Below are 26,940 nucleotides of genomic sequence, written 5' to 3' on the forward strand. Positions count from 1 at the left end.
GAAAAAGTATCAAATGGAATCAGAAAAACAGAAAGAAAATGATTAAACCGTAAACATACCCCCAAGTGCAGGATTGATCTAGAACAGAATGTTTCTCAACTTTGGCACCTTTTAAGATGTGTGGGCTTCAACTCCCAGAATTCCCCAGCCAACACGCTGGGTTGAAATCCATCCAACTTAAAACTGCCAAGTGTAAAAAATGCTGATCTAGATGTAAGAGCCGAGGTGGTGCAGTGGTTAGAATGCAGCACTGCAGGCTAATTCAGCTGGCTGCTAGCTGCAATTCGGCAGTTCAAATCTCACAGGCTCAAGATTGACTCAGCCTTCCATCCTTGCGAGGTGGGTAAAATGGGGACCCAGATTGTTGGGGGCAAGAGTTGCTGACTCTGTAAACCACTTTGAGAGGGCTGTAAAAGCACTGTGAGGTGCTTTATTATATTACAGTAGTACTTATTTGTGGTAAATAAGTGCAATTACTTAAGTACTTATTTATGGTATATAAGTGCTATTGCTATTTGGATTATAGAAACAATATTCCAAAATGTGGAAAGGAAATACAGCTAGCACAGACCGTAGGCCATACTTCATAGTTCTTTTTCAGCCATAAATATCTCTTGGTTTCATTTCCCTTAGCTACAGGAAAGTAATACTTAGTCACTCAGCCCCACTCCGGTATAAATACAAAACTGAACAACAGAATTACGGCTAGATATTTGCAGGTTATACCAAAGGAGAGATTGTAAAATGTGTAAACCAAGGAGATCATCAACATATTTGGTCTCTGAATGAAAAGGCCTTTGATGGGTATGTGCTCTTTTTCTGGGTTGGAAAAATAATAATAATAAAGAGGGCAGTTACTTCAACACAGCTATCCTAGGGGGAAGATGTACTGCCATGACGTGAATTCTGGGCTCCTGAATCTCTGATCCAGAGCGACAGAATTCAAGGTTCTGAAGTTGTTGTAAGAGAAGGTTTTCAACCTCATAGCCGAAGTAAGAATCTGAAACATGTTGGAACAAAGGTAGGCAAGAAAGCAAGCATTTGTGAGCTTTGTCTTGGTTGCCTTCTGGTCCATCTCCTGATCCATTCCCTTCCACCGGTTATTTTTTCATGAACCTCAAAAGAGCCTCGTCTTCACCTTTCCCATTCTAACAATCACCAACCATCTCGAGATGTTTCTCCAACAAACCTAGCCCTAGAGGACAAACAGGGACGCTGCTGGCCTCTTTCCTAACAAAAGACTTGACATGGCCCGTCGTTTGGAGTCCCCAAAGAAAGTGATGTCCCAAGCACGGCCAAACTGTGAAGCAGAAGCGTCACAGAGTTTATGGTCACCCATCCTTGAGCTTCTGGTCAGATGAAGGTGAACTCCTTGTGGCTGGGAAGTTTATAACCCCAGCTCGCCTTCAGCTGCTTGTAAAGGGATGCCTTTTCTTCTTCCAGTTGTGCAATGCGATGGCATTTTTGGGACACCTCCTGTCAACCAAGTAGACATCAATGATTATGACATAAGTAGCATCATTTCTTCATCCGTCTGACATATTTGGAGCCTTTCTGCTCTTGGAAGGAGCCTGTGGTTGCTTACTTCCCAATTCAAGAGGTTCCCTCGACCTCCTTTGGGGCCATGTTACTGAGCAACCAAAGATGGACAAGCATTGGTCCTTCCAGAATTGATGTACTCCAACTCCCATCAATCTTACACGGCTGGTGTGAGGAGGATGGGAATGGCAGTTCAGTAGCATCTGGAGGGCCACAAATCGTCCACTTTCTACTATGTTTTCATACCAGGATGCATGAGAGGGGAAAGAGAATGGAGTGCAATCTTTGTTGCATGTTGGTGGCGCAGTGGTTAGAATGCAGCACTGCAGGCAACTTCTGCTGACTGCAATTGGGCAGATCGATTCTCACCAGGCTCAAGCCTTCCATCCTTCTGAGGTCAGTAAAATGAGGACCCAGACTGTTGGGGGCAAGAGGCTGATTCTGTAAACCGCTTAGAGAGGTAAATGTAAAACAGTACTTAAGTGCTATTGCTATTTCTCTTTTCACCTACATCAGGAGGCCCCATTGAGGCTCATGCAATTATTTGTGTTTTTATATAAATATTATATATATTTTTAAAAAATATCTTGCCAGAGGACCTCACAAAACAATCTCCCATCATAGATGCAAGCTGAATTTTTAAATATTGCAAACAATCAGAATCTTTTTGTTTATTATTGGCTATAGGTAGTCCTTGACTTACAACCATTAATTTTACAAATAATTGCAAATTTATTGTTACCCATGAACTACCCATGTTCAAACACGCACGCACGCACGCACGCGCACACACACACCTATCATGGATTTCAATACAAAATGCAGGATAGCCAGATGAGTGGCTCAAACTTAATCAGAGATGACCAATTTATATTTCAAAGGCAAATCATATTACAGGAGAAGAATAGATTGTCTGAACTGAACCTATAAATGATTTCCAAGGAGCAGTTATGACAAGGGGAGATATTAAATTCTACCTGCTATTGACAGATTCCTTAGTATTACAGTCCATCAAAGATTTCTCAGTGGGTTAAATTTTTATTTCTCCTGACCGTTCCAGATGGTGGAAAAATACAATTTTCTCTTAGGGAGAGAAAAATAAAATAAATAAATAAAATAAAAATAAATATAAAATAAAAGTAAATAAAAGAAAATAAAATAATAATAAAATAAATAAATAAAAATATCAAAATAAAAAATAAAATAATTTTTTTAAAAAAATAATAATTTTTTTAAAAAATAATGAAATAAATAAAAAATAATGAAATAAATAAATAAAAATGAAATAAATAAATAAAAATAAAATAAATGAATAAAAATAAAATAAATAAATAAAAATAAAAATAAAATAAATAAAAGTAAAATAAAAAAAAATAAAAAAATAGTAATAATGATCCATAGCAGTTCTTCTATTGTTAGATTTGTTCACAGCACACCAAAAAGACCTTGTTCATTTACCAGAGAAGAATTATTCCTAATTCTCAAACCCTCAAAAGTGAATTACTGGGTCAGGTGAATTCCTTTTAATATTGTACCAATGTGTGTCCTAAAATCCACAAGCACACTTTACTTTGTGGGACAGTCCTGGATCCTGGATTCCATTTCTAGTAGATCAATCTGGCACCTTAGAAATCTCCCCAAGGTGCTTCTTCCTGAAAGGCAACTGGACATCCTCATTTTTTTAAACCTTGAAAATGGTTCACTTTCTCATCCAAGGAGCTTCTTCACTGAACTGAACTGAACTGAAGAAGCTTCTTGGATAAGAAGTGAAACATTTTCAAAGAAAAAGCAACAACAAGAAAGTTCAGTTGCCTTTTGAAAGAAAGCATCTTTGGAACAACCATGATCTGGATGACTGGGAATCTCCATAGACACATTACAAATACAATTTAAATCAAATGTCCCCTTTTCCTTCGAAAGGAGATCCAGCCAGTCTTATGTCAGGCCTGGAAGCCATCTTTTACATTGGGCCTTCAGGCCTGCCACATTTTCTGCTGTGAGTGTGGGGATATTATATGGAGTAAGGGAGATATATAGTCAAAATAACATTCTTTTCTCAGAGAGTCAAGGACATCTTGCCCTGCAGCTGCCGATGGTGTGACTGGGAGGAATCTTCAGTTTCGGATGGTGCCTGATTGGGCCATGTGATGGACATGTGGGTGCTGGACAGGGACTTGGACTTTCACTTAGGTGGGGAAAACCTGGAAGTTTTCAGATTCGGGTTTTCCCAGATGTGCCAATATGACATCTCTAATCAAATGGAGCTTTGAGGAAACTCAAGACTCGGAGTCTTCTTTCGTTAGGGGTGTCGCTTGGAAACTTGACACTTGGTAGTTTACCTTGGTCAACAGATGGTTCTGCTCCTTTAGCACAACGATGGCTTGCTGGTGAAATGGATTTTCTGGAGAGGAACAGGGAACCCCCCAATTTTTGAGTGGCACTTCAGTCTGCAAAGAAGAGGGTTAGGGGGGGGAAACAACCACAATTTATGTGTGACTCATCGCCACGCTTGTATCTAGTACGAACAAGTGCTGTTTTGCTGGCTAAATTCTGACCACAAATATCTATTCAGGAGAAACCACGACCCTATTCATCCATACATTTGCAAAACGTTCTAAGAACGTGGTACAATTAAAATGTCATTGGGAGCCCTCCAGAGTTGGCTGGAAAGATGGACAGCTGGAGACGTTGCACGGGTCATAAGTGCGAGGACCCCTCATAAAGTTGCTCATTCAGCGCCATCGTAACTTCAAATGGTCTCCAGAAGTTGTGAGTGCTTCATCACTGGAGTTTTTCAAAAACAGAGTGAACAACCATTCGGCCTGGATATTATAAGGTCTCCTGCCTTGAGCAGGGGATTGGACTAAAAGGCCTCCAAGGTCCTTCCAAATCTGTTACAGGTAGTCCTCCACTTACGACTGCAATTGAGCCCAAGATTTACGTCGCTAAGTGAGACATTTGTCAAATGGGTTTTGCCTCATTTTACTACTTTTCTTGCCCCGGTTGTTAAGTGAAGCACTGCAGTTCTTAAGTGCGTGATACGATTGTTAAGTGACTCTGGCTCCCCTGATTGGCTTTGCCTGCCAGATGGTCGCAAAACGGGACTGCAACAACCGTCATAAATATGAACCAGTTGCCAAGCCTCCGTTGTTAAGTGTGAAAAACGGTCATAAGTTACTTTTTTTTCAACTTTGAACGGCCACTAAACCAACGGTTGTAAATTGAGGACTACCGGTATTCTGTATTCTCTAATCCCACCCCTTCAGGCCTACTGACCTTTCCAGAAGAAGTGAGTAACTTTTTCAAGCAGTGGTTGACTTCCTGGATCTTGGCCAGCAGCAAGCAGCTCTGCTTAGAGTAAGAATCTCGGCATTCATTCTGCAGTTGTGCAAAACAGAGCAACAAGTCTCAAAACTGGAAATCCAATGTGCATCCCAAACAGTTCAAGAAATAAGGAAAAAGAGAATTTTTGCAGTTAAGACGTCAACCGCGGCAGGTAGTCCTCGAATTTACGACCGTAATTGAATCCAAAATCTATGTTGTTGAGTGAGACATTTCCTAAGTGAGCATTTCCCCACTTTACGACCTTTCCTGCCATAGCTGTTAAGTGAACCACTGCAGTTGATAAATTAATGACATGGTCGTTAAGCGAATCTTCTTTCCCCATTGACTTTGCTTCTCAGAAGGTCGCAAAAGGGGATCACATGACTTTGGGGCAGACGTAATTATGAACCACTTGCCAAGAATCTGAATTCCGATCATGGGGATGTTACAAAGGTCATTAAGTGTGAAAAATGGTCATAAGTCACTTGTTTCAGTGATGCTGTAACTTTGAATGGTCCCTAAATGAACTGTTGTAAGTCAAGGACTAGCTATCTGCCATGGAAGTCTGAAGACTTAGTTACATATAATTACCGTATATACTTGAGTATAAGCCGACTCGAGTATAAGCCGAGACCCCTAATTTTACCCCAAAAAACTGGAAAAAGTTATTGACTCGAGTATAAGCCGAGGCTGGGAAATGCAGCAGCTAGATAACAATAAAATTGCTTTAATTGAGGCATGTGGAAAAGAGGAGTGCGATGGGACTGTATACACATAAACACGAATAGAAAACCGGTACTTTTTTTACATACATCTATCTATCTATATATTTACCGCGATCACCGTGATACACAACGCGCTTCCAGCGCCACCCTCCCCTCTGCCGACTCTGCTCCCCTGACACTCCATCTCGCTTCTTTGCTGTAAACCCCCTACCAGCACCCTCAGATCCTTCCCCCGCTGAGCAGGACACCCGCTCCCGAGGCACTCCTCCTCCTCCTCCGCTTGCAAAACCTGGTTTCGGCGATCAGTTCCATCACGGATTGCGAGAGCTACGGGAGGGGGGAAAAACGCTAGGAAGGGAAAGCGTGGGCGGCGTTTCACTCTAGCGGGGTCATGTGCGTCCGTCAGTTTCCGGTTCGTTTTGCGAAGCTTTAGTGAGACGGTCCGAGGAGTGGGGCAGCCGGTGGTCGTGCGGATTTTTTGTTCACTGGAGTATAAGCCGAAGTGGATTTTTCAGCCCAAAAAGTGGGCTGAAAAATTCGGCTTATACTCAAGTATATACGGTACTTGTGATTTAATTGCATATTCCCTTCCTGTTTTAATTTCGGATTCCACTTTGGCGCAGTTGCTCTCCCCACAATAAGAAGCGACAATAAGATTAGGGATTCAATAAAGGACTCTAGCATAAATAACGCTGATAATACTTTAGTATAATAGTTTGCTTTAGGCCAGGGGTGTCCAAACTTGGGACACCCCTGCTTTAGGCAAATCGCATTAATTGTTTTCTACATTTTTTTAAAAAATACTTTATTTTTTATTTGGATTCATTAGCCACCCAAATGCTGTCCAGATGTCTTATAACACTTCATTTATTCATTTATGTATTCGTCTAGCCGCGCGATCCTCGGAAGCATTTTCTTTACTACCGGTTTGCAGAGCCAAGGACAATCATCCCTACCAGTTCGGCCAAACTGAGCCGAACCGGGAGGATTTCACCCCTGCATCCACCCTCCAACAAAAAACCCTAGGGCATATTTTGAGGCCCAAAAGAAAATAAGACCCCGTAACATGGGTAACTCAAAATTGTCAGCACATCTAATATACTCTTTCCTCCTCCTATTTTCCTCACAACAATAACCCTCTGAGTTGGGTTGAGTTGAGAAAGGGGGACTGGCTCAAGGTCACCCAGCTGGCTTTCGGGGATAAGGTGGAATCTGAACTCACTAACTCCGGGTTTCTAGCCTATTGCCTTAACTACAGGTAGACCTCAATTTACAACAGTTCATTTAGTGACCGTGGTTTATTATCATTATGGAAAAAAAACCAAAAAGTTGTGATTTGATGTTAATGCCTTAGGTAAAAGTAAAGATTCTCCTTGTGCTAGTCATTCCCGACTCTAGGGGGCAGTGCTCATCTCGCTTCAAAGCCGAAGAGCCAGCACTGTCCGAAGATGTCTCCGTGGTCAAGTGGCCGGCATGACTAAATGCTGAAGGCGCATGGAACGCTGTTACCTTCCCACCAAAGGTGGTTCCTCTTTTTCTATTTGCATTTTTACATGCTTTCGAACTGCTAGGTTGGCAGAAGCTGGGACAAGTAACGTGAGCTCACTCCGTTATGCAGTGCTAGGGATTCGAACCGCCGAAGTGCCCACCATTCTGATCGACAAGCTCAGCGTCTTAGCCACTGAGCCGCTGCGTCCCTTATTAAAGCCTTGTTTTACTACAACAGAGAGAGTCGGAAGTCTATGTTCCTTTTTCTTTCTCTTAATCCTTCCTCACTTCTCTCCACCCCCCCCCTCCACACACACTTTCTCCTCATTGTTTTCCTATTTTCTTTTGTATCTTATTTTAGCTTGTAACTCAATTAAAATGTTAACGGGAAACAAAAAAAGTGACTTAGGACTGTTTTTTCACGCTTACGACCATTGTGACATCCCAGTGGTCACGCCATCAAAACTCAGACGCTTGGCATCCGACTCAGACTAATGACGGCTGCAGGGTCCCAGGGTCACGTGATCCTCTTTTAGCGACCTTCTGACAAGTAAAAATCAACGGGGAAGCCAGATTCGCTTAACAACCAGGTTACTAACTTAACAACTGCAGTGATTCACATAACAACTGTGGCCAGAAAGGTCGTAAAATGAGGCCAGATTCACTTAGCAAATGTCTCGGAGATTTGAGGCTCGATTGTGGTCGTAAGTTGAGGACTACCTGTACTAGACCGTATGACATATTGCAGTCAATCAGGAGTTTGCCGACTCCACAAGTGAATACAAAGACATGCTTTTAGGAAGTGCAAAGCCTGTAATGTTTAGGGTGTGTTTGTACAAAGCCAATTTCTGTGTGTTTTTGTTATTACTCACAGCAGGGGGGTTGGCAATCATCCACCTTAGAGCTGCATCAGGCCGCACTTCGCCCGGCAACCACGTGTTCTTTTATTAGAGCCCTGCTTGCGATGCAACTCCCTCGGGTTGTGCCTGAAGACCCACCACAGTTGTGGCACACAAAAAAGCCGCCCGCCCCGACTTACCGCCTGGGCTCCCATGTGCTTCTGCCGTTTTTGAGCTTCCAGCAGGTGGCACTGTAACCAGTCGCATACCTGGTTAACCATTTCCAGGCCTTGCAACAAGGCATCGCGTTCTCGCTCCAGCTGCTGCATCTGCTTCAGCTACAGAGAAAAACAGAGACAAAGACAGGGAGGGATGGAGGAAGGAAGGAAGGAAGGAAGGAAGGAAGGAAGGAAGGAAGGAAGGAAGGGAGGGAGGGAGGGAGGGAGGAAGGAAGAAAGGAAAGAGAGAAAGGAAGGAAGGAAAAAAGAGAGAAAGGAAGGAAGGAAAGAGGGAAGGAAGGAAGGAAGGAAGGAAGGAAGGGAGGAAGAAAGGAAGGAAGGAAAGAGAGAAAGGAAGGAAGGAAAAAGAGAGAAAGGAAGGAAGGAAAAAAGAGAAAAAGGAAGGAAGGAAAGAGAGGAAGGAAGGAAGGAAGAGAAAAAGAGAGAGGAAGGAAGAAAGGAAAAAGAGAGGAAGGAGGGGAAAAAGGGAGAGAAAGGAAGGAAGGAAAAAGAGAGAAAGAACGAAAGGAAAGAAGGAAGGAAGGGAAAGAAAAAGAAAGAAAAGAAGGAAGAAAAGAAAGAGAGAGAAAGAAAGGAAAGGAAGTAGAGAGGGAGGGAGAAAGGAAGGAAAAGAAAGAGAAACTAATTAGTGCAGCTTACTGCTTCTTTGACTCCCAGGAGAATTTTTTTACAATGACCCCTGAGCACTTTTAACTAGACACAAGAGCCTCTGAAAAGAGACCTACAGTATTCAGTCATCTCCCCCAAGATCCATAATTTAGGAGCAGATGGATTTGCATTCAGAAGAGTTAATGCTCAGCCCTCAGTTCCAAGGACTGAAAGCACCAAGGGGATGGTGGACATAATCTGAAACACAGAAGGTGCTGATAGCCGCAATAACACAGTTGGAAGGAACCTTGGGGGTCTTCTAATCCAACCCCCAGCTCAAACAGGAGACCCTGTACCACTCTGGACAAATGTTGTCCAATCTCTTCTTGAAAACCTCCAGGGTTGAAGCACCAATAACTTCTGGAGGCAAGCCATTCCACCGATTAATTGTCCTCACTGACAGGAAATTTCTCCTTAATTCTAGACTGGATCTCTCTTGGATAAGCTCCCATCTGTTACAGAAGAGGCTCGACCTCATAACCTCATTCTGTCTACAAAAAACCCCAATGTTTCTCCTCTTCATACCCAGAAGCAGATTCACAGCGTTTTGGCTCTTTGAAAGAAGCTCAGTTGGTTGAACAGCTAATTTGAACCTCCGGTATTTTATTTTCATTTAAAAAAAAAAACCTCTACAGCGTGGTAAAACTGCACATGGAATTCTATCAAAATCAGTTTTGAGAGTACAATACAATACAATAGTAGAGTTGGAAGGGACCTTGGAGGTCTTCTAGTCCAACCCCCTGCCTAGGCAGGAAACCCTATACCGTTTCAGACAAATGGCTATCCAACATCTTCTTAAAGAGTTCCAGTGTTGGGGCATTCACAACTTCTGGAGGCAGGCTGTTCCACTGATTAATTGTTCTAACTGTCAGGAAGTTTCTCCTCAGTTCTAAGTTGCTTCTCTCCTTGATTAGTTTCCACCCATTGCTTCTTGTTCTACCCTCAGATGCCTTGGAGAATAGTTTGACTCCCTCTTCTTTGTGGCAATCCCTGAGATATTGGAACACTGCTATCATGTCTCCCCATGTCCTTCTTTCTCTTAAGCTAAACATACCCAGTTCCTGCAACCGTTCTTCGTATGTTTTAGTCTCCAGTCCCCTAATCATCTTTGTTGCTCTTCTCTGCACTCTTTCTAGAGTCTCCACATCTTTTTTACATCGTGGCGACCAGAACTGAATGCAGTATTCCAAGTGTGGCCTTACCAAGGCATTATAAAGTGGTATTAACACTTCACGTGATCTTGATTCTATCCCTCTGTTGATGCAGCCTAGAACTGTGTTGGCTTTTTTGGCAGCTGCTGCAATGGCATTTCAACATCCACAATAAACAGCGGAGAACCATAATTACCAAACTAAACAATTGTTGGCAACGCTAGCGGTACTGAAGAAACGAATAATTAAGTCTACATGAGCATGCAGACACGCAGACAGATGTACACACATACACAAATCTATACCAAGAGGAATCAACTCAGCCTCTGTCCAGAAGATCGAGAAAACGCAACTCTCGATGAAGCTTCCAAGACAGACCTTGGTGACTGCTAAGCATGAGCACAATATAAATGAAGACGCTTCCAGCACTTCAGGACTTCTATGGAGAAAAAGCAATGTCCTCCTCATACGCAGGATTTCACCTGCTGCCCACCTGCCATTCCAGAACTTCAGAGCCAACAAATATTGTTTAAGGCGCATGCCGGATGGACGAGGGCGTGAATCCCTAAGCTTACCCAGAGAAAGAAGCGCAAGGCGTGGAGATTGCTGAGGGCCGTTCCCAGCGGGATGATGAGGATGGTGTAGCCTCCTTGAACTGCCATGCTGGCCCTGGGGTGGCAGGCAGGAGAAACGCGGAGAACCCCTTACTTTGCTTTCCTTCACCTTTGGACTTCAAAGTGGAAGATCCCGACTGTGCCAGCTGCCAGCCAAAGCAACTGGCTGACCTATGAAGTGGTGAGCTTGAAGGTCTTTCAGCTGGCTGGCTGGTCAGCTGCCATAGATATTCTGGTAGATCTTCTGCTGAGCTGGAATGTTGGGCTAAATAATTTCTGAGGTCCCTCCCAATTCTAGGATTCTGCAAACCACTTCTTTGGTCTGCTTAGATTTCCAGCTGCGACCATCACACTACCTAGGGGTGTAAAACCCACATGGACAACTCCTCCTCCTCCTGTTTCTCCTGCAACCCACTCGCCAGCTCCTTCGGACCACTCAACCATCCCCTTTCTCCTTCTTAAATCCTGCTAGCCCTCTTTCCTTCAACAGATCCTTCCATGCCACCCCTTCCTAGCCTCCTCTCAACTTTCTCCCTTCTAACCCCCCTTTTCTCCTTCCATCTGTCTATCCCTTTCCTTCTTGAGCGGCCCCAACCCCAACCCCTGCTGCCTCTTCATCTGTAGCCACACTTTCATGTCCTACTCCTGGTGGCTTCCTCTCTAGCTTTCGCCCCCTCTGCTCTGCTTTTCCCACTGGCTTCTCCATCTGCGGTCCCTTCTTCTCCATTGCTTTCTGCTGCATGTTCTTTTTCCCCCTTTTCCCCAACTCATAACCCTCTGCTTTATTCAGTGTTTCTTTCCCTCCCCGTGACCCTTCCCCTGCCCGGGTAGAGGGTGTATATACTCAATATCTGGAAAATTCGGGTTTTGGCCGCACTCCGCTGAACTCAGCAGTTCTCAAAGCAGGCCAGCTTAGACTTCAAGCCTCAGTTGCCCGGGATAATAGGACCTCTAAACCCAGTCTTTTCAGCTGCCCACGTGAGCTCGGAAATGGAAGAGGTGAGCAGCGGGGTGAGGATTAACTTCTTTGAATGTCTAAAAACTTTGCCACCAGACTTCTGATTCTGAATCAGCAGGCGCTGATGGAGTGGATTTATTTAGAGCATTTTATCCCCGTGTATTTTTTTTCAAACCCAAGTGGGACAGGGAAAATGGCTCGCGAGAACGGGATGGGAAAAAGTTGGGGGAAAAGTGCAATGCAAGAGGACTGCACTTCAGATCAGCCCAAATTACACAATGTCTATTTCCCTGTCCTTGCGGCTTGTTGAAGTATTAACTTAGCAACCTTTAAGAGAGCAGAGCATACAGGTGTATCTGAATGTATGTGATTTTGTTGTGCAATTCATAAAAGTAATTTGTATTTCTTAAGGTGAGAGAGGAGAGGAAGAAGGGAATGGAATGAAAAGGAAAAGGAGAGGAAGAAGGGAAGGAAAAGGAGAAGAAGGGACGGAAAAGGGAAAAGAAGATGAGAGGAAGAAGGGAAGGGAAGGAAAAGGAGAGGAGAGGAGAAGAAGGAAGGAGAGGAAGGAAGAGGAGAGGAAGAAGGGAAGGGGAGGAAAAGGAGAAGAAGGGACAGAAAAGGGAAAAGAAAAGGAGATGAGAGGAAGAAGGGAAGGAAAAGGAGAGGAGAGGAGAAGAAGAAAGGAGGGGAAGGAAGACGAGAGGAGAGGAAGAAGGGAAGGGGAGGAAAATGAGAGAAGAGGAGAGGAAGAAAAGGAGGGAAGGGAAGGAAGAGGAGAGGAAGAAGGGAAGGGAAGGAAAAGGAGAAGTAGGGATGGAAAAGGGAAAAGAAAAGGAGAGGAGAGGAAGAAGGGAAGGAAAAGGAGAGGAGAGGAGAAGAAGAAAGGAGGGGAAGGAAGAGGAGAGGAAGAAAGGAAGGGAAGGGAAGGAAGAGGAGAGGAAGAAGGGAAGGGAAAGGAAAAAGAGAGGAGAGGAAACTAAACTTTTCATTAGCCCCATGGAATCATTCTCTGGATCCTCCTACCATTTCATATTCCATGGCACCAGAAATGGTATGTCTACGTGGTTCCTTTGGAATCATCCTGCAACGGCCACTTTGGGACAAGAAGCTGTTTGTGCTTCTGGATCGAGTGATTCCTTTCCCATCAGATTCTCCTAGAGAGAGAGAGAGAGAGAGAGAGAGAGATAGAAAAGGTTACCGGAGGCCTTTTTTTTTGACATTTCCCCTCTCCCCTTTAACTATGAATCATTTGGTTATATTTTTGCCAGATGATTTTACAAAAAACATAAGACGCCAGTACAGGTTGGAAGGCATCAAAAACACCAATTCTGAGATGCAACAGACTTCTTCTAAATGAGATTTCTTAATCTGTTGTTTTGTTCTTGTTGACAGGATCCAGTGCCTGATACATTTACGTAATTCAATAAAACTAACACAGACTGTTTTCTTCCTGAAAGCTGCAACTTCCAATAAGGGTCATTTCTGGAGATTCTAGGTGGCATCTTGAGATGGTGGATTTCGGCCAAGCCAGCCTTCTTCACTCCTATCATCTTTCTTGTCAGGAAACCAAAATCTTGAGTGGACCTCAGCTGAGTGCATCCCCTCATTTTTTTGTCCTGCCCAAACACCCTTAAGTGGGATTTTTCCAAACACAATCATCTTTCTTTTCCTCAATAGCCAGTTGAGGAAACCTGGTGAGATGTATAAAATAGAATAGAATAGAATAGAATAGAAGAGAAGAGAAGAGAAGAGAAGAGAAGAGAACAACAGAATTGGAAGGGACCTTGGAGGTCTTCTAGTCCAACCCCCTGCTTAGGCAGGAAACACTATTTCAGACAAATGGTTGCCCAATTTCTTCTTAAAAACTTCCAGTGTGGGAGCATTCACAATTTCTGGAGGCAAGTTGTTCTGTAAGGAAATTTCTCCTCAGTTCTAAGTTGCTTCTCTCCTGGATTAGTTTCCACCAATTGCTTCTTGTCCTACCCTCAGGTGCTTTGGAGAATAGCTTGACTCCCTCTTCCTTGTGGCAATCTGAGAGATATTGGAAGACTGCTATCATGTCTCCCCTAGTCCTTCTTTTCATTAAACTAAACATACTCAGTTCCTGCAACCTCCTATATATTGAGTATGTCTAGAGATTCTCAGAAATCCAAATAATGGTTTTTCCAAAGGTGTTTCCCCCCCCCCCAAAAAAAGGCAACTGGAGTTTCTTTTGGGGGGGGGTTGCCTTTGAAAATGTTTTTCTTCTCATCCAAGGATCTTCTTCAGAATCACATACCACTACAAGTTCTCATAACAAAATAAGAAATATTTCACAAAATTCATTTCAAAAGCCAATGAGAAATGGAATGAGAATGGGTACGAAAAAAAATAGAGAGGAATCCCCACTTCTCCCAACAACCTAAACTAGTATTAATCTGACATTAAAGACACAACTACAGAGCTGGTAAAAAGGATGCTGAGGTCCTTTTTGATATCTAATTAGCCCTTTAATTAAAGCTGCTAGTTACAAGGGCTAATAATTGATTAACTGAGCTAGAGGTGCCTTGGTCCTGATGAGATTCATAGCTGATCTCCTACAGACAGAATTAATGAGTAAAAAGCTGTTTATCACATACATGAAGGTTCTTCGTTGCTTCGTGATCTCCTGTTTATTCTCGTATTTAAGATGGATGGATTGACTACGTGTCATCAAGTTAGTGCCACTTCCTACATCACTTTTCTCCATGATGATCTGTCCCTCAACTGGTCCTTCAAGTCTTCCAATGATCTCCCTACTGCTACTTGATAATGGTCATCCTTTTCTCTCTCTTTCCACCTTTCCCATCGTTAAAGAAAATGAAGCTATTCTCCAAAGCATCCGAAGGCAGGACAAGAAGCAATGGGTGGAAACTAATCAAGGAGAGAAGCAACTTAGAACTAAGGAGAAACTTCCTGACAGTTAGAACAATTAATCAGTGGAACAGAAGTTGCCTCCGGAAGTTGTGAATGTCCCAACACTGGAAGTCTTTAAGAAGATGCTGGATAACCATTTGTCTGAAACGATGAAGAAGCTTCTTGGATGAGAAGTGAAACATTTTCAAACAAAAAAAACCCAAGAAAGTCCAGATGCCTTTTGGAAACGCATCTTTGGGACTTCGTGGAGGTTCTCAATATTAAAGGTCCTCCAACCACAGAGCTTGTAGAGTTGTTACTCCCCAAGTCACAAGGGATCAGCCATGCACAATTTATGAGGCAGCAACCTCAAGGCAATCTAAGTACAACCCTGTCATTAACTTTTGCTAGCTAGTATTTTGAAACAAAGGGTGTTGAAGCTTCTGCCAGATCACAGTTTGTCTTAAATGGGCTGCCGTAGGCCTGTGCCGCCCTAACGTAGGCACTATAGAGTCTGGGAAGCTGATTTAATCCAACAAAGACACTCCTCAAGTTATGATGGTAAATGGAACCTGTCCTTCGTGGTTATAACTTGTGATAGCCGTAAATCAGGTCACTCATGTAACCGAGCCAATTTTATGACCTTTCTTTTGGCGGCAGTCATAAAGCAACCATACTGGTCATTAAGTAAACCAATGGTTCACCATGAGCAAGTCTGGTTTTCAGCAAAACCTTTGTAAAAAATACAGTCACGTGACTGCAGAACACAGTAAAACAGCCATAAACGCAGCCTGGCTGCGAAGCGCCTGAAGTCCAATGATATGATCACGAGGGGATCCAGCTGTCAGAACATCAAATCCCGATCGGAAGCATTCGATCTGGGGCCAGTCTTTCATAACTTCAAACGGCCACTAAGTTGAAGATTACCAATTTCACACAGCCTCGTCCCCTGCACCAGGAATGCTGGAAGAAATGGTCCAAAATCCATGTCAGAATAGAATAGAATAGAACAGAATAGAATTCTTTATTGGCCAGGTGTGATTGGACACACAAGGAATTTGTCTTTGGTTCATAAGGTCTCAGTGTACATAAAAAGACAAGATACATTTGTCAAGAATCATAAGGTGCAACACTTAATGATAGTCATAGAGACTCTAGAAAGAGTGCAGAGAAGAGCAACAAAGATAATTAGGGAACTAGAGACTAAAACATGTGAAGAACGGTTGCAGGAACTGGGCATGTCTAGTTTAATGAAAAGAAAGGACTAGGGGAGACATGATAGCAGTGTTCCAATATCTCAGGGGTTGCCACAAAGAAGAGGGAGTCAAACTATTCTCCAAGGCACCGGAAGGTAGAACAAGAAGCAATGGGTGGAAACTAATCAAGGAGAGAAGCAACTTAGAACTGAGGAGAAACTTCCTGACAGTTAGAACAATTAATCAGTGGAACAGAAGTTGCCTCCAGAAGTTGTGAATGTCCCAACACTGGAAATCTTTAAGAAGATGCTGGATAGCCATTTGTCTGAAACGGTATTCCTGCCTAAGCAGGGGGTTGGACTAGAAGACCTCCAAGGTCCCTTCCAACTCTGCTATTGTATTGTATTGTATCAAAGGGTACAAATAAGCAATCAGGAAACAATATTGATATAAATCTTAAGAATACAAGCAACAAAGTTACAGTCCTGCAGTCATAAGTGGGAGGGGATTGATGATAGGAACAATGAGAAGACTAATAGTAATAGTAACGCAGCCTTAGTGAATAGTTTGACAGTGGTGAGTTTAGCAGTGATGGCTTTCAGAAAAAAACTGCTCTTGTGTCTAGTTGCCTTGGTGTGCAGTGCTCTATAGTGTCATTTTGAGGGTAGGAGTTGAAAGAACATTTCAGGATGTGAGGGGTTTGTAGATATTTTCACAGCCCTCTTTTTGACTCGTGCAGTATATAGGCCCTCAATGGAAGGCAGGTTGGTAATTGTTTTTTCTGCAGTACTGATTATCCTCTGAAGTCTGTGTCTGTCTTGTTGGGTTGCAGAACCAAACCAGACAGTTATGGAGGTGCAGCTGATGTCAGACTCAATAATTCCTCTGTAGAACTGAATCAGCAGCTCCTTGGGCAGTTTGAGCTTCCTGAGTTGGCGCCCAAAGATACGTTAGTTACATATGGTGCAAAGGCCCACAAAATGAAGGGGCACAGGTGCGCGAAATGGGGAAGGCCGCCCAGGTCACCCCTCAATACACAAGGCCTCCTGGGCATGGGGTGGGGGGGGTGGAGTGCCAGCCATCAGCCACGGATCGTGCGGCAGCTGCTCGGCGAAGCGGCTCTGGGTCAGCTCGACAGATGGAAGGATGCCTGAGGCTCGTTGCCAAATGCTTGAAGCCGCAGCCACCGTCTCCTCACTGCACCTACCGCAGCTGAGGGATCAGCTGCCAGTCGGAAGGCCTACCGAAGCCCTTCCATCGCCAACGGGATATTCTCCGCGAGGCTGACAGGCCTCTTAAACCCCTCGCCCAATCGGAAGTGCGCTCTGTTTTTCTGCTACCCGCTCTTGACTTAATTCATTCTGGCAGGCGTTTGGGCGAATCTTCTTGGATCAAAGTTGTGCGAAGAAGCCGGCTCCCTTCCTCCGCGAATTCAATTAAGAGAAACTGACAGTTGGAAAAATAAATGCAAATCGGGGTTCTGGCTAGCCAGGCCGGGGCAATGAGACCGCTAGGAGGAAACTACAGAAAGCCCTCGACTTACAACAGTTCATTTAGTGACCGTTTGAAGTTGCAACGGCACCGGAAAAAAGTGACTTATGTCCATTTTTCACGCTTACGACCATTGCATTCCCAAGGTTACGTGATCAAAATTCGGATTCTTGGCAACTGGTTCATATTTATGATGGTTGCAGTGTCCTGAGGTCACGTGATTCCCTTTTGCGACCACTTCTAACAAGCATACTCAATGGGGAAGATGGATTCATTTAATAGCCATGTTACTAGCTTAACAACTGCAATGATTCACTTAACAACCATGGCTAGAAAGATCGTAAAATGGGGCAAAACTCACGTAACAAATGTCTCACTGAGCAACCTAAATTTTGGGCTCAATTAAGTCGAGGACTACCTATACTAACTTTGTCCATTTCTCTGTCCAGTTTAATAATATTTTTTCCTGAACCCCAGAAAGGTTGGGGTGGCAATTCACAATCCACCAATATAATCCAAAAATATAATGGTAAACTTTTCTTATGAGCCCCAATTTAATGCCTTCCAGATGCATCAAAAGAAGCAATGGATGGAAACTAATTAAGGAGAGAAGCAACCTAGAACTAAGAAGAAATTGACTGACAGTTACAACAATTAATCAGTGGAACAACTTGCTTCCAGAAGTTGTAAATGCTCCATCATTAGATTGAATTTAAATTTAAATTCCAATCAGTTCAAAAGAGGATGACACCCTAGGCTCTCAGTGATTTACCTCCTCTCATCTTAAAAACGATAAATCAGCAAAAATAGTTGATTTAACTGTGCCTTTCCATTATCCAAGTATTGTCCATAACACAAGGAAAAACAGATTTAGATACAGCTACTAAACCAGAAATGAGAAATCCAAAAGAATGGAATTGGAGCCCAACTTCAAAACAATAATATTTATCAGACAGATAAATTAGACTTCCAGAAACAGTATAGGTCAATCCTTCATATCATGAGCTACTTTCAACTGTCCCCCATCTGTTGCTTATGTCGTCTCCATCCTGCTTAGCTAAAAACTCGCTGGGATGATAGAAATTATACTTTAACCAATTGGAGGAAGTAATGTGTTGGGGTTTTTTGCTTGCAAAAATTCAGGCACACAATAGTTCCGATCGGAATCTCGTTGACGGTGTTATGCGGTCTGTTTTCTGTGCTCTTTTTATTTATTTTTTTCTTTATGTTTCCTCTGTAGCTACATTGCTTGCAAATCATTTTGCAAAGACAATGAAGGGGTGATATACGAGCACAACTAATAAAGAGAAAAGAAATGAAGGAAGGAAGGAAGGAAGGAAGAAAGGGAGATTATGGAGTTGATCTTTCTTTAACAAATCCAATTCCTGAATAAGGAAAGAAGTAATTGAGAAGTTAGGAAGGAAGGAAGGAAGGAAGGAAGGAAGGAAGGAAGGAAGGAAGGAAGGAAGGAAGATAGATTACGGTATAGATCTTTCTTTAACAAATCCAATTCCTGAATAAGGAAAGAAGTAATTGAGAAGTTAGGAAGGAAGGAAGGAAGGAAGGAAGGAAGGAAGGAAGGAAGGAAGGAAGGAAGGAAGGAAGGAAGGAAGGAAGGAAGATAGATTACGGTGTTGATCCTTCTTTAACAAATTGATTCTTGGATAAGGAAAGGAGTAATAAGGAAGGAAGGAAGGAAGGAAGGAAGGAAGGAAGGAAGGAAGGAAGGAAGGAAGATTACGGTGTTGATCTTTCTTTAACAAATCCATTCTTGGATAAGGAAAGAAGTCATTGAGAAGGAAGGAAGGAAGGAAGGAAGGAAGGAAGGAAGGAAGGAAGGAAGGAAGGAAGGAAGGAAGGAAGGAAGGAAGATAGATTACGGTGTTGATCTTTATTTAACAAATCCATTCTTGGATAAGAAAAGGAGTAATTGAGAAGGAAGGAAGGAAGGAAGGAAGGAAGGAAGGAAGGAAGGAAGGAAGGAAGATTACGGTGTTGATCTTTCTTTAACAAATCCATTCTTGGATAAGGAAAGGAGTAATTGAGAAGGAAGGAAGGAAGGAAGGAAGGAAGGAAGGAAGGAAGGAAGGAAGGAAGGAAGGAAGATAGATTACGGTGTTGATCTTTCTTTAACAAATCCATTCTTGGATAAGGAAAGGAGTAATTGAGAAGGAAGGAAGGAAGGAAGGAAGGAAGATTATAGTATTGATCTTTCTTTCACAAATCCAGTCCAGCATAAGAAGTGGCAAAGAGGGTGTCCAGTGTAGAATAAAGGGAGCCCATCTGCTGACCAGAAGGAATGGAGAATTGGGAGAGAAAGGAGAGCCCCCTCCCCATTGTTAATTCTGCAGTTTTCTAATCCCACTCCCACCCTGCCAGCCTCTGGTCTCTGCACGGCCCATTAAGGAAAGCTCCTTATCCTTGGGGGGCTGGGAGTTGGATCAGAGCAGCTGGTAAGAGGATTGGTTATCTCTACAGCCTGGAGAGCCCTGTTTTGGTTCACTCAATCCCTGGCCGTATGTTGTTGGCTTGTTGGGGTCATGTTGATGCTGGGTGGAGGAGAAAAGGCTTTGGTAGCATGAGAAGGAAAGTTAGCCCATCACATCCCTAGCTAGTATTTGTCTTAGTAAAAGGAGAATATTTGTAGCTCAGAGTTGGAATGAGGGGTCCTTGGTGCTCTCTGAGCTTCCTTGTTTTCTTACAGACCTTTTATTACCAAACTAGGTAACAGCATCAGGGCTAGTAAGGAGTGGCATTTGCTCTCAGTTTATAGTCTAATGGGTTGCCCCATCAGTGTTGGTGAGGGTAGTCTTACAAGTTCTTTGTTTGGACTGTTTACTTGTTTGGCAGTTCCTTGATTGGGGTATTGTTTACTTTTTTGATTGTTGGCCTGATCCGTGGTGGGATTCAATTTTTTTTTACTACTGGTTCTCTGGGTGTGGCATGGATTAGTGGGCGTGGCTTGGTAGGTGTGGCAGGGGAAGGATACTGTAAAATCCCCATTCCCTCCCGATCAGCTGGGATTCGGGAGGCAGAGAATAGATGGGGGCAGGGCCAGACAGAGGTGGTATTTTCCGGTTCTCCAAACTACTCAAATTGCTGCTACCGGTTCTCCAGAACTGGTTAGAACCTGCTGAATCCCACCTCTGGGCCTGATGTTAATCTAGAAGTTAATTTATGTTCATCTGGGTGCTGATTGCCGGTGGTGTTTTTGTTCCCTTTTTGGCTGGTTGATTTATTCTTTGTACTATTTGTCTTTTCCTCCTTATCTCTCCAACTGCAAAGTCTTCCCTTCTCTTATCCTATCCTTTTCCCCATTTTCCACCTCACCCAAAGGGCCTTCTTTCTGACATGTCCCCATGACAATGACTTCGTCTGGTCCACAGCCTGCTATGCAGCCGTGGGATTCAGCCGGTTCGGATGGGTTCGGGCAAACTGGTAGCTCTGACGATCAGCTGGGGAGCGAACCAGTTTGCTTCGACGATCAGGTGCGCCTGGCCGCCCCTGTGCTTTACCTATGTCCTCTCAACTGATTCGAGTGACAAAGCGGATTGCCGCGCCTCAGCTGTGTTACTCCCCAGAAGTAATGTGGAAGGTATGTTTTGTTAAAATTGTGCACGCACGCGGAGCGAAGCACGCAATCACTGAACCCGTGATCCCGCCACTGCTGCTATGGATGCAAGCCAAAGTCAACTCAAAATGGCGCAGTCTTCTCCCCCTCTGTTCTTAACCTGGAGACAACCTGAAGGCATGTGAAATCTGCTAGTTCAGGAGTGTCAAACACAATCCCATCGTGGGCCACGTCAGGGATTTGCTTGTCCTTGGGGAGATGGGGTGGGCGTGGCCTAGTCAATGCAGCTGACTGGGTGGGCATGGCCAGGACAACTCCGCGGCCTATCACGGGCCGGATCCGGATTGACATGCCTTTGCTAGTTTTATTCCTTTTAATTTGGAGGAAAGTCGAGGAAAATAACTTGAAACAGAGACCACAGAGGGAGGGGAGCAGGGGTGGGTTCCTGCCAGTTCTAATCTCTTCTATAGAAGAGGTTCCACAAATCTACAGTGCCGTTTAGAACCGGTTCCAGCTCCCTCCCCCCACCCGTCCGCACATCATCAAGATGAAGAGCGAGAGGAGGAATTCTGGGAGTTGAAGTCCACAAGTCTTAAAGCTGTCAAGTTTGGACACCCCTGGGGTTTTTTTTCCCTAAAGGGTTAGGGGTGCAAGGGTCTTGTAACTTGACAGCTTTAAGACTTGCATGCTTCAAATGCCAGAGTTCCTGAGCCAACATGACTGGAGGAGGAATTCTGGGAGTTAAGTCCACAAGTCTTAAAGCTGTCAAGTTTGGACACCCCTGGGGTTTCTTTTTCCTAAAGGGTTAGGGGTGCAAGGGTCTTGTAACTTGACAGCTTTAAGACTTGCATGCTTCAAATGCCAGAGTTCCTGAGCCAACATGACTGGAGGAGGAATTTTGGGAGTTAAGTCCACAAGTCTTAAAGCTGTCAAGTTTGGACACCCCTGGGGTTTCTTTTTCCTAAAGGGTTAGGTGTGCAAGGGTCTTGTAACTTGACAGCTTTAAGACTCGCGTGCTTCAAATGCCAGAGTTTCTGAGCCAACATTTTGGTTGCTAAGCAAGAGCGTTGTTAAATGAGTTTCACCACGTTTTACAAGTTGGCCATGCCCACCCAGTCACACGGCTGTCAAGCCACTCCCACAAAGCAGGCCACACCTACAGAAGAGGTTCTAAAACTGTTTGAAACCCACCACTGGAGGAGAGCGACAGTAACAGTTTTGTGCCTGTGTTATGCACTGCTGGCCCACTCTGAGATGTCATTTTCTGTGAAGATTTCAATATAAAAATGTCCTCAACATTCGTTCACTGACCATTCAAAGTTACAGTGGCAGTGTCTTACGGCCAATTTTTGCACTTACGACCATTACAACATCCCCATGATCACAGGATCAAAATTGGGGCACTTGGCAACTGATGAATACTTATGACTGCTTGATTCACTTAACAACTGCAGGGATTCGCTTAACAAGCACAGCACAAAAAAAGTCGTAAAATGGGGCAAAGCTCACTTTAATACAATACAATACAATAGCAGAGTTGGAAGGGACCTTGGAGGTCTTCTAGTCCAACCCCCTGCCTAGGCAGGAAACCCTATACCATTTCAGACAAATGGCTATCCAACATCTTCTTAAAGACTTCCAGTGTTGGGGCATTCACAACTTCTGGAGGCAAGCTGTTCCACTGATTAATTGTTCTAACTGTCAGGAAATTTCCCCTCAGTTCTAAGTCTCTTCTCTCCTTGATTAGTTTCCACCCATTGCTTCTTGTTCTGCCCTCAGGTGCCTTGGAGAATAGTTTGACTCCCTCTTCTTTGTGGCAACCCCTGAGATATTGGAACACTGCTATCATGTCTCCCCTAGTCCTTCTTTCTATTAAACAAGACATACCCAGTTCCTGCAACCATTCTTCATATGTTTTATTCTCCAGTCCCCTAATCATCTTTGTTGCTCTTCTCTGCACTCTTTCTAGAGTCTCCACGTCTTTTCTACATCATGGCGACTAGAACTGAATGCAGTGTTCCAAGTGTGGCCTTACCAAGGCAATATAAAGTGGTATTAACACTTCACGTGATCTTGATTCTATCCCACTTTAAAACTTCATTGCTTAGCAAAGGATATTTGTGGCTCAATTGTGGTTGTAAGTCAAGGACTACCTGTAATGATGGTCACACTTTCTGACTTTTAAACCTTCTGATTTATTTAAAGAGTACTTTTACTGTTTAAAGAAAGATTAAAATCAGAGAACTCATTGTACACTGATTGGCCTTTTTGCATGAAAGAATCTGGCTCATTTTAAATGGTTACTTACTATGGTTTGGGTGCCAAGACAGGTGGTCTTTGACTTACGACCACAACTGAGCCCAAATTTCTGGCACTAAGTGAGACATTTGCTAAATGAGTTTTGCCCCATTTTATGACCTTTCTTGCTACAGTTGTTAAAGTGAATCCCTGCAATTGCTAAGTTAGTAACACGGTTGTCAAGTGAACCTGGCTTTCTCCGTTGACTTTGCTTGTCAGAAGGTTGCAAAAGGGGATCACATGGTCCTAGGACACAGCAACGGTCATAAGTATGAACTAGTTGCCATGCAGGGATGCTGCAATGGTTGTAAGTGTGAAAAAAGTCATTAAGTGAATTTTGCCCCATTTTTTACAACCTTTCTTGCTTCCGTTGTTAAATGAATCCCTGCAGTTGTTAAGTTAGTAAGGTGGTTGTTAAGTGAATCTGGCTTCCCCATTGACTTTGCTTGTCAGAAAGTCTCAGACGGTGATCACATGATCCCGGGACTGTCATAAATATTAACCAATTGCCAAGCATCACATTACCACAGGGAAAACTGGAATGGACATAAGTGTGAAACACGGTCATAAGTCACTTTTTTTCAAGAGCATTGTAACTTGGAACAGTCACTAAATGTGCTGTTGTAAATTGAGGACTACCTGAATTGTATTTGTCCATTTTCAAAGGACCCCAGTAGAATATTACTAGCTAGATACCCGTGCTCTGCTAAGAAACTATGTGATCGGGCTTGATAAATTGACACTTAAAGCTTGAAAATTAATGAGTAGTTACAATCGGGCTTGATACATTGACACTTAAAGCTTGAAAATTAATGTAGAATGTGAAACTAAGGCAAATGGCAGTTGGAACAGAGTTCTTTTCAGATGGGGAGGGGGAGTAGAATGTCTAAACTCCCAGCCCGCAGGCCGAATGAGTCACGCGCTGGCCATGCCATGCCCATATAAGGCAACTGGCAGTAGGAACAGAAGACCTTTCAGGTGGGGAGGGGGAGTAGAATGTCTAACTCCTTAGTATTGATGCCTGTTTATATAATACTGTATAAGAAATACTGATGATCTGATTGTTATTTCGGAAAATCCTTTCTTAGCAAGCACCTAGAAGCCAAGAGGAACATGCATGCCAAATTTCACATTTGTAGGCTTTATGGTTCTGGAGATTTCATGATGAATGAATGGTATTTGGCTTTTATATATATATAGATTTCCCTTGCCGTAAAAAAGGTCACCTGCTGGATTTCCTGCAATCCAAATTTTTGCAAAAGTGCTTTTTCAAAACACAACTGTTTTTCCTTAAAGAAATTTTGCTTCTTATCCAAGAAGCTTCTTCGGATCAAGGAAAAAAACCAAGAAAATCCAGTTGCCTTTTGAAAAAGCACCTTTGGGACAACCATGACCTGGATGACTAAGAATCTCCATAGTCAGGCAGTCCAAATTGCTTTGTATTCTTCTCTCTTTTTTTTGCCTGCTCTGATGGCACTCCACAAAATAAACTCTTCCAGCTCAAGGCTTTTTTTGTTTTAATTAGCCATTTTTTTCTGGCCTACTTTCCTGTTATTTAAAGGCATGGCACTCATCCATTCTGCCAGTCCCTAATCTCAGATGTCAGCTTCCCAATTTTCAACTGCAGGCCTATTGATCCAGCAAGTTGGAAAGGAACAGAAGGCAATCTAAATTAATTTCCCGCAGAGAAAACGGGAACACTTTCCCTCTTAAACTCTTCCAGCAGAAATCCTTCTGTGCAATCTGGGTTAGAGCATTTTCCCAGGCTGGATGGCAAAAGCCCAGCGCAATTTTCAAAGCGAGATTTGCAAGGATCCAAAGATGAAACAGGAGAATTCGTAAATCAAGCATTTTAGGAAGAGTCCCCCGTAAACTTGGGGGGGATGCATCTCATCTTATGTGTCTCTTCTCATCTCACTTATTTCCAGATTTAATCTAGAGTTTTAAAATTGCAGGATGAACTTAAAAATTAAATACCAGTAATCCTTGATTTATGACCAAAACATTTCTGTTGCTAAGCAAGATCATTTTTAAGTGAGTTTTGCCCTGTTTTACAACATTTCTTGCCACAGTCGTTGAGGGAATGACTACCGTTGTTAAATTAACCTGGTTGTTAAGTGAATCTGGCTTCTCCATTGTCAGAAGTTGGCAAAAGGTGATCATGTGACCCCGGAACATCGTCATAAATATGAGTCAGTTGCCAAGCATCCTAATTTTGATCATGTAGCCATGGGGAGGCTCCAATGGTCGTAAGTGTAAAAAATGATCCAAAGTCACTTTTTTCACTGCCTTTGTAACTTCAAACGGTCACCAAAGGGTTGTAAGTCAAGAACTATCTGTAGTCCAGTTCTCCTTTCATCTTTTGCCACTCCATCTCTGGATGTTGGTGGCCACCTCAAGATGTTCTCATTTCTCTTGCTTGTCCCTTGTTTTTCTGGAAGCAATTGAATTTCCTTGTTTTTTGCTTTTGAAGACTTTCCCTTCTCATCCAAGAAGTTTCTTCAGCTCTGATTGGATGGAGGGGATTGGAAGGGTTTATACTCCTTGAAGACAGCTGGTCATTTGCATTCTTTTTAGAGAGTCATTGAGGCCACTTGGGAGGCTTATCTGTGTCTTTAAGGTCACCTGAGTGGTGCAAATGGTTCCTGTAGTATGCTTTCTTCCCCCTCTGGAAATCTATGCCTACTCTCACTCATTCAAAGGGTGTTAATCCCAAATTGTATAGCTAAATGTCCTCAGGACACAGATAAAGTGCTTTAGTAAAAGGTCAAGGTTCCCCTTGCACATATGTGCTAGTCGTTCCCGACTCTAGGGGGCGGTGCTCATCTCCGTGTCAAAGCCAAAGAGCCAGCACTGTCCAAAGACATATCCATGGTCATATGGCCGGCATGACTAAACGCCGAAGGCACGCAGAACGCTGTTACCTTCCCACCAAAGGTGGCCCCTATTTTTCTATTTGCATTTTTTAGGTGCTTTCGAACTGCTAGGTTGGCAGAAGCTGGGACAAGTAACGGGAGCTCACTCTGTTACGCAGCACTAGGGATTCGAACCTCTGAGCTGCGGAACCTTCGAACCTTTCTGATCAGCAAGCTTCCAGGTGCTTCAAGGACCCTCTAAAACAGTGTTTCTCAAACTTGGCGACTTTAAGTCCTGTGGACTTCAACTCCCAGAATTCCCCAGCCAGCTATGCTGGCTGGGGGATTCTGGGAGTTGAAGTCCACAGGACTTAAAGTCGCCAAGTTTGAGAAACACTGCTCTAAAAGAATGCAAATGACCAGCTCTCTGCTAGGAATATAAATCCTCCCTTCCCTTCCATCCTGCCAGAGCTGAAGAAGCTTCTTGGATGAGAAGCGAAACGTCTTCAAAAGGAAAAAAGAACCAGAAAAGTCCAGTTGCCTCTTGAAAAAAACGCACCTTTGGAACAACCATGATCTGGATGACTGAGAATCTCCACAGAATTTCTCTTGCTTGGTTTTGCTTCTCTACCAGAAAACGAAGCCCCCCAATCACCCACCCACCCACCCCCAATTCCCAAACCCCATCATTCCAATACTGGCCTCCTCCCGCCCTACTTACGTGTCCGACTCGTCTTCTTCACCTGGGCAGCTCCGCGTCCCCCCTCCGCCTCCGCCACCGCCTCCTCGGCTCCTTCGCCTTCGGCTTGGCGGAGGGCGATTCTCAACCCGGCCACTAGGCGGGGGAAACTTAAAAAGCCCCCGCACGGCTCCGCCACCCGCTGAAGGGCTTGCAGGACCCCGGCTGGGATCTCTTGGTGGTCTCCTTGCGGGGCCACCCCAGAGCCGCCCCGACCCCAGCGGCTCTCGATTTCCGAGATGTGGACGGTCCCTTGGCGTTGATCGTCCAAGATTTCGAAGAGGATCCGGAGGTTCTGGAGGAAGGGGCGAGGCAGGCGGGGGCCACTGGGAGGAGGGTCTTCTGCGATGGGGGGAAGAGAAGGGGTCGCCAGCCCCCCAGAAGTCAT

At 43.8% G+C, this 26,940-nt stretch overlaps 1 protein-coding gene across 1 annotated transcript; it reads right to left on the reverse strand.

Moving 5' to 3' along the window:
• Nucleotides 1–26,940, reverse strand: SAPCD1 (suppressor APC domain containing 1; the record flags this gene model as incomplete). Its single annotated transcript, XM_081961351.1, has 6 exons — nt 1–1,476; nt 3,879–3,986; nt 4,816–4,917; nt 8,116–8,253; nt 12,552–12,682; nt 26,535–26,940. 6 exons carry the CDS (start codon nt 26,938–26,940, stop codon nt 1,354–1,356), a joined length of 1,008 nt encoding a protein of 335 aa, XP_081817477.1. The 3' UTR covers nt 1–1,353.

Source organism: Natrix helvetica (genome assembly GCF_964273705.1).
Source record: "Natrix helvetica genome assembly, chromosome: 1".
Taxonomy (NCBI): domain Eukaryota; kingdom Metazoa; phylum Chordata; class Lepidosauria; order Squamata; family Natricidae; genus Natrix; species Natrix helvetica.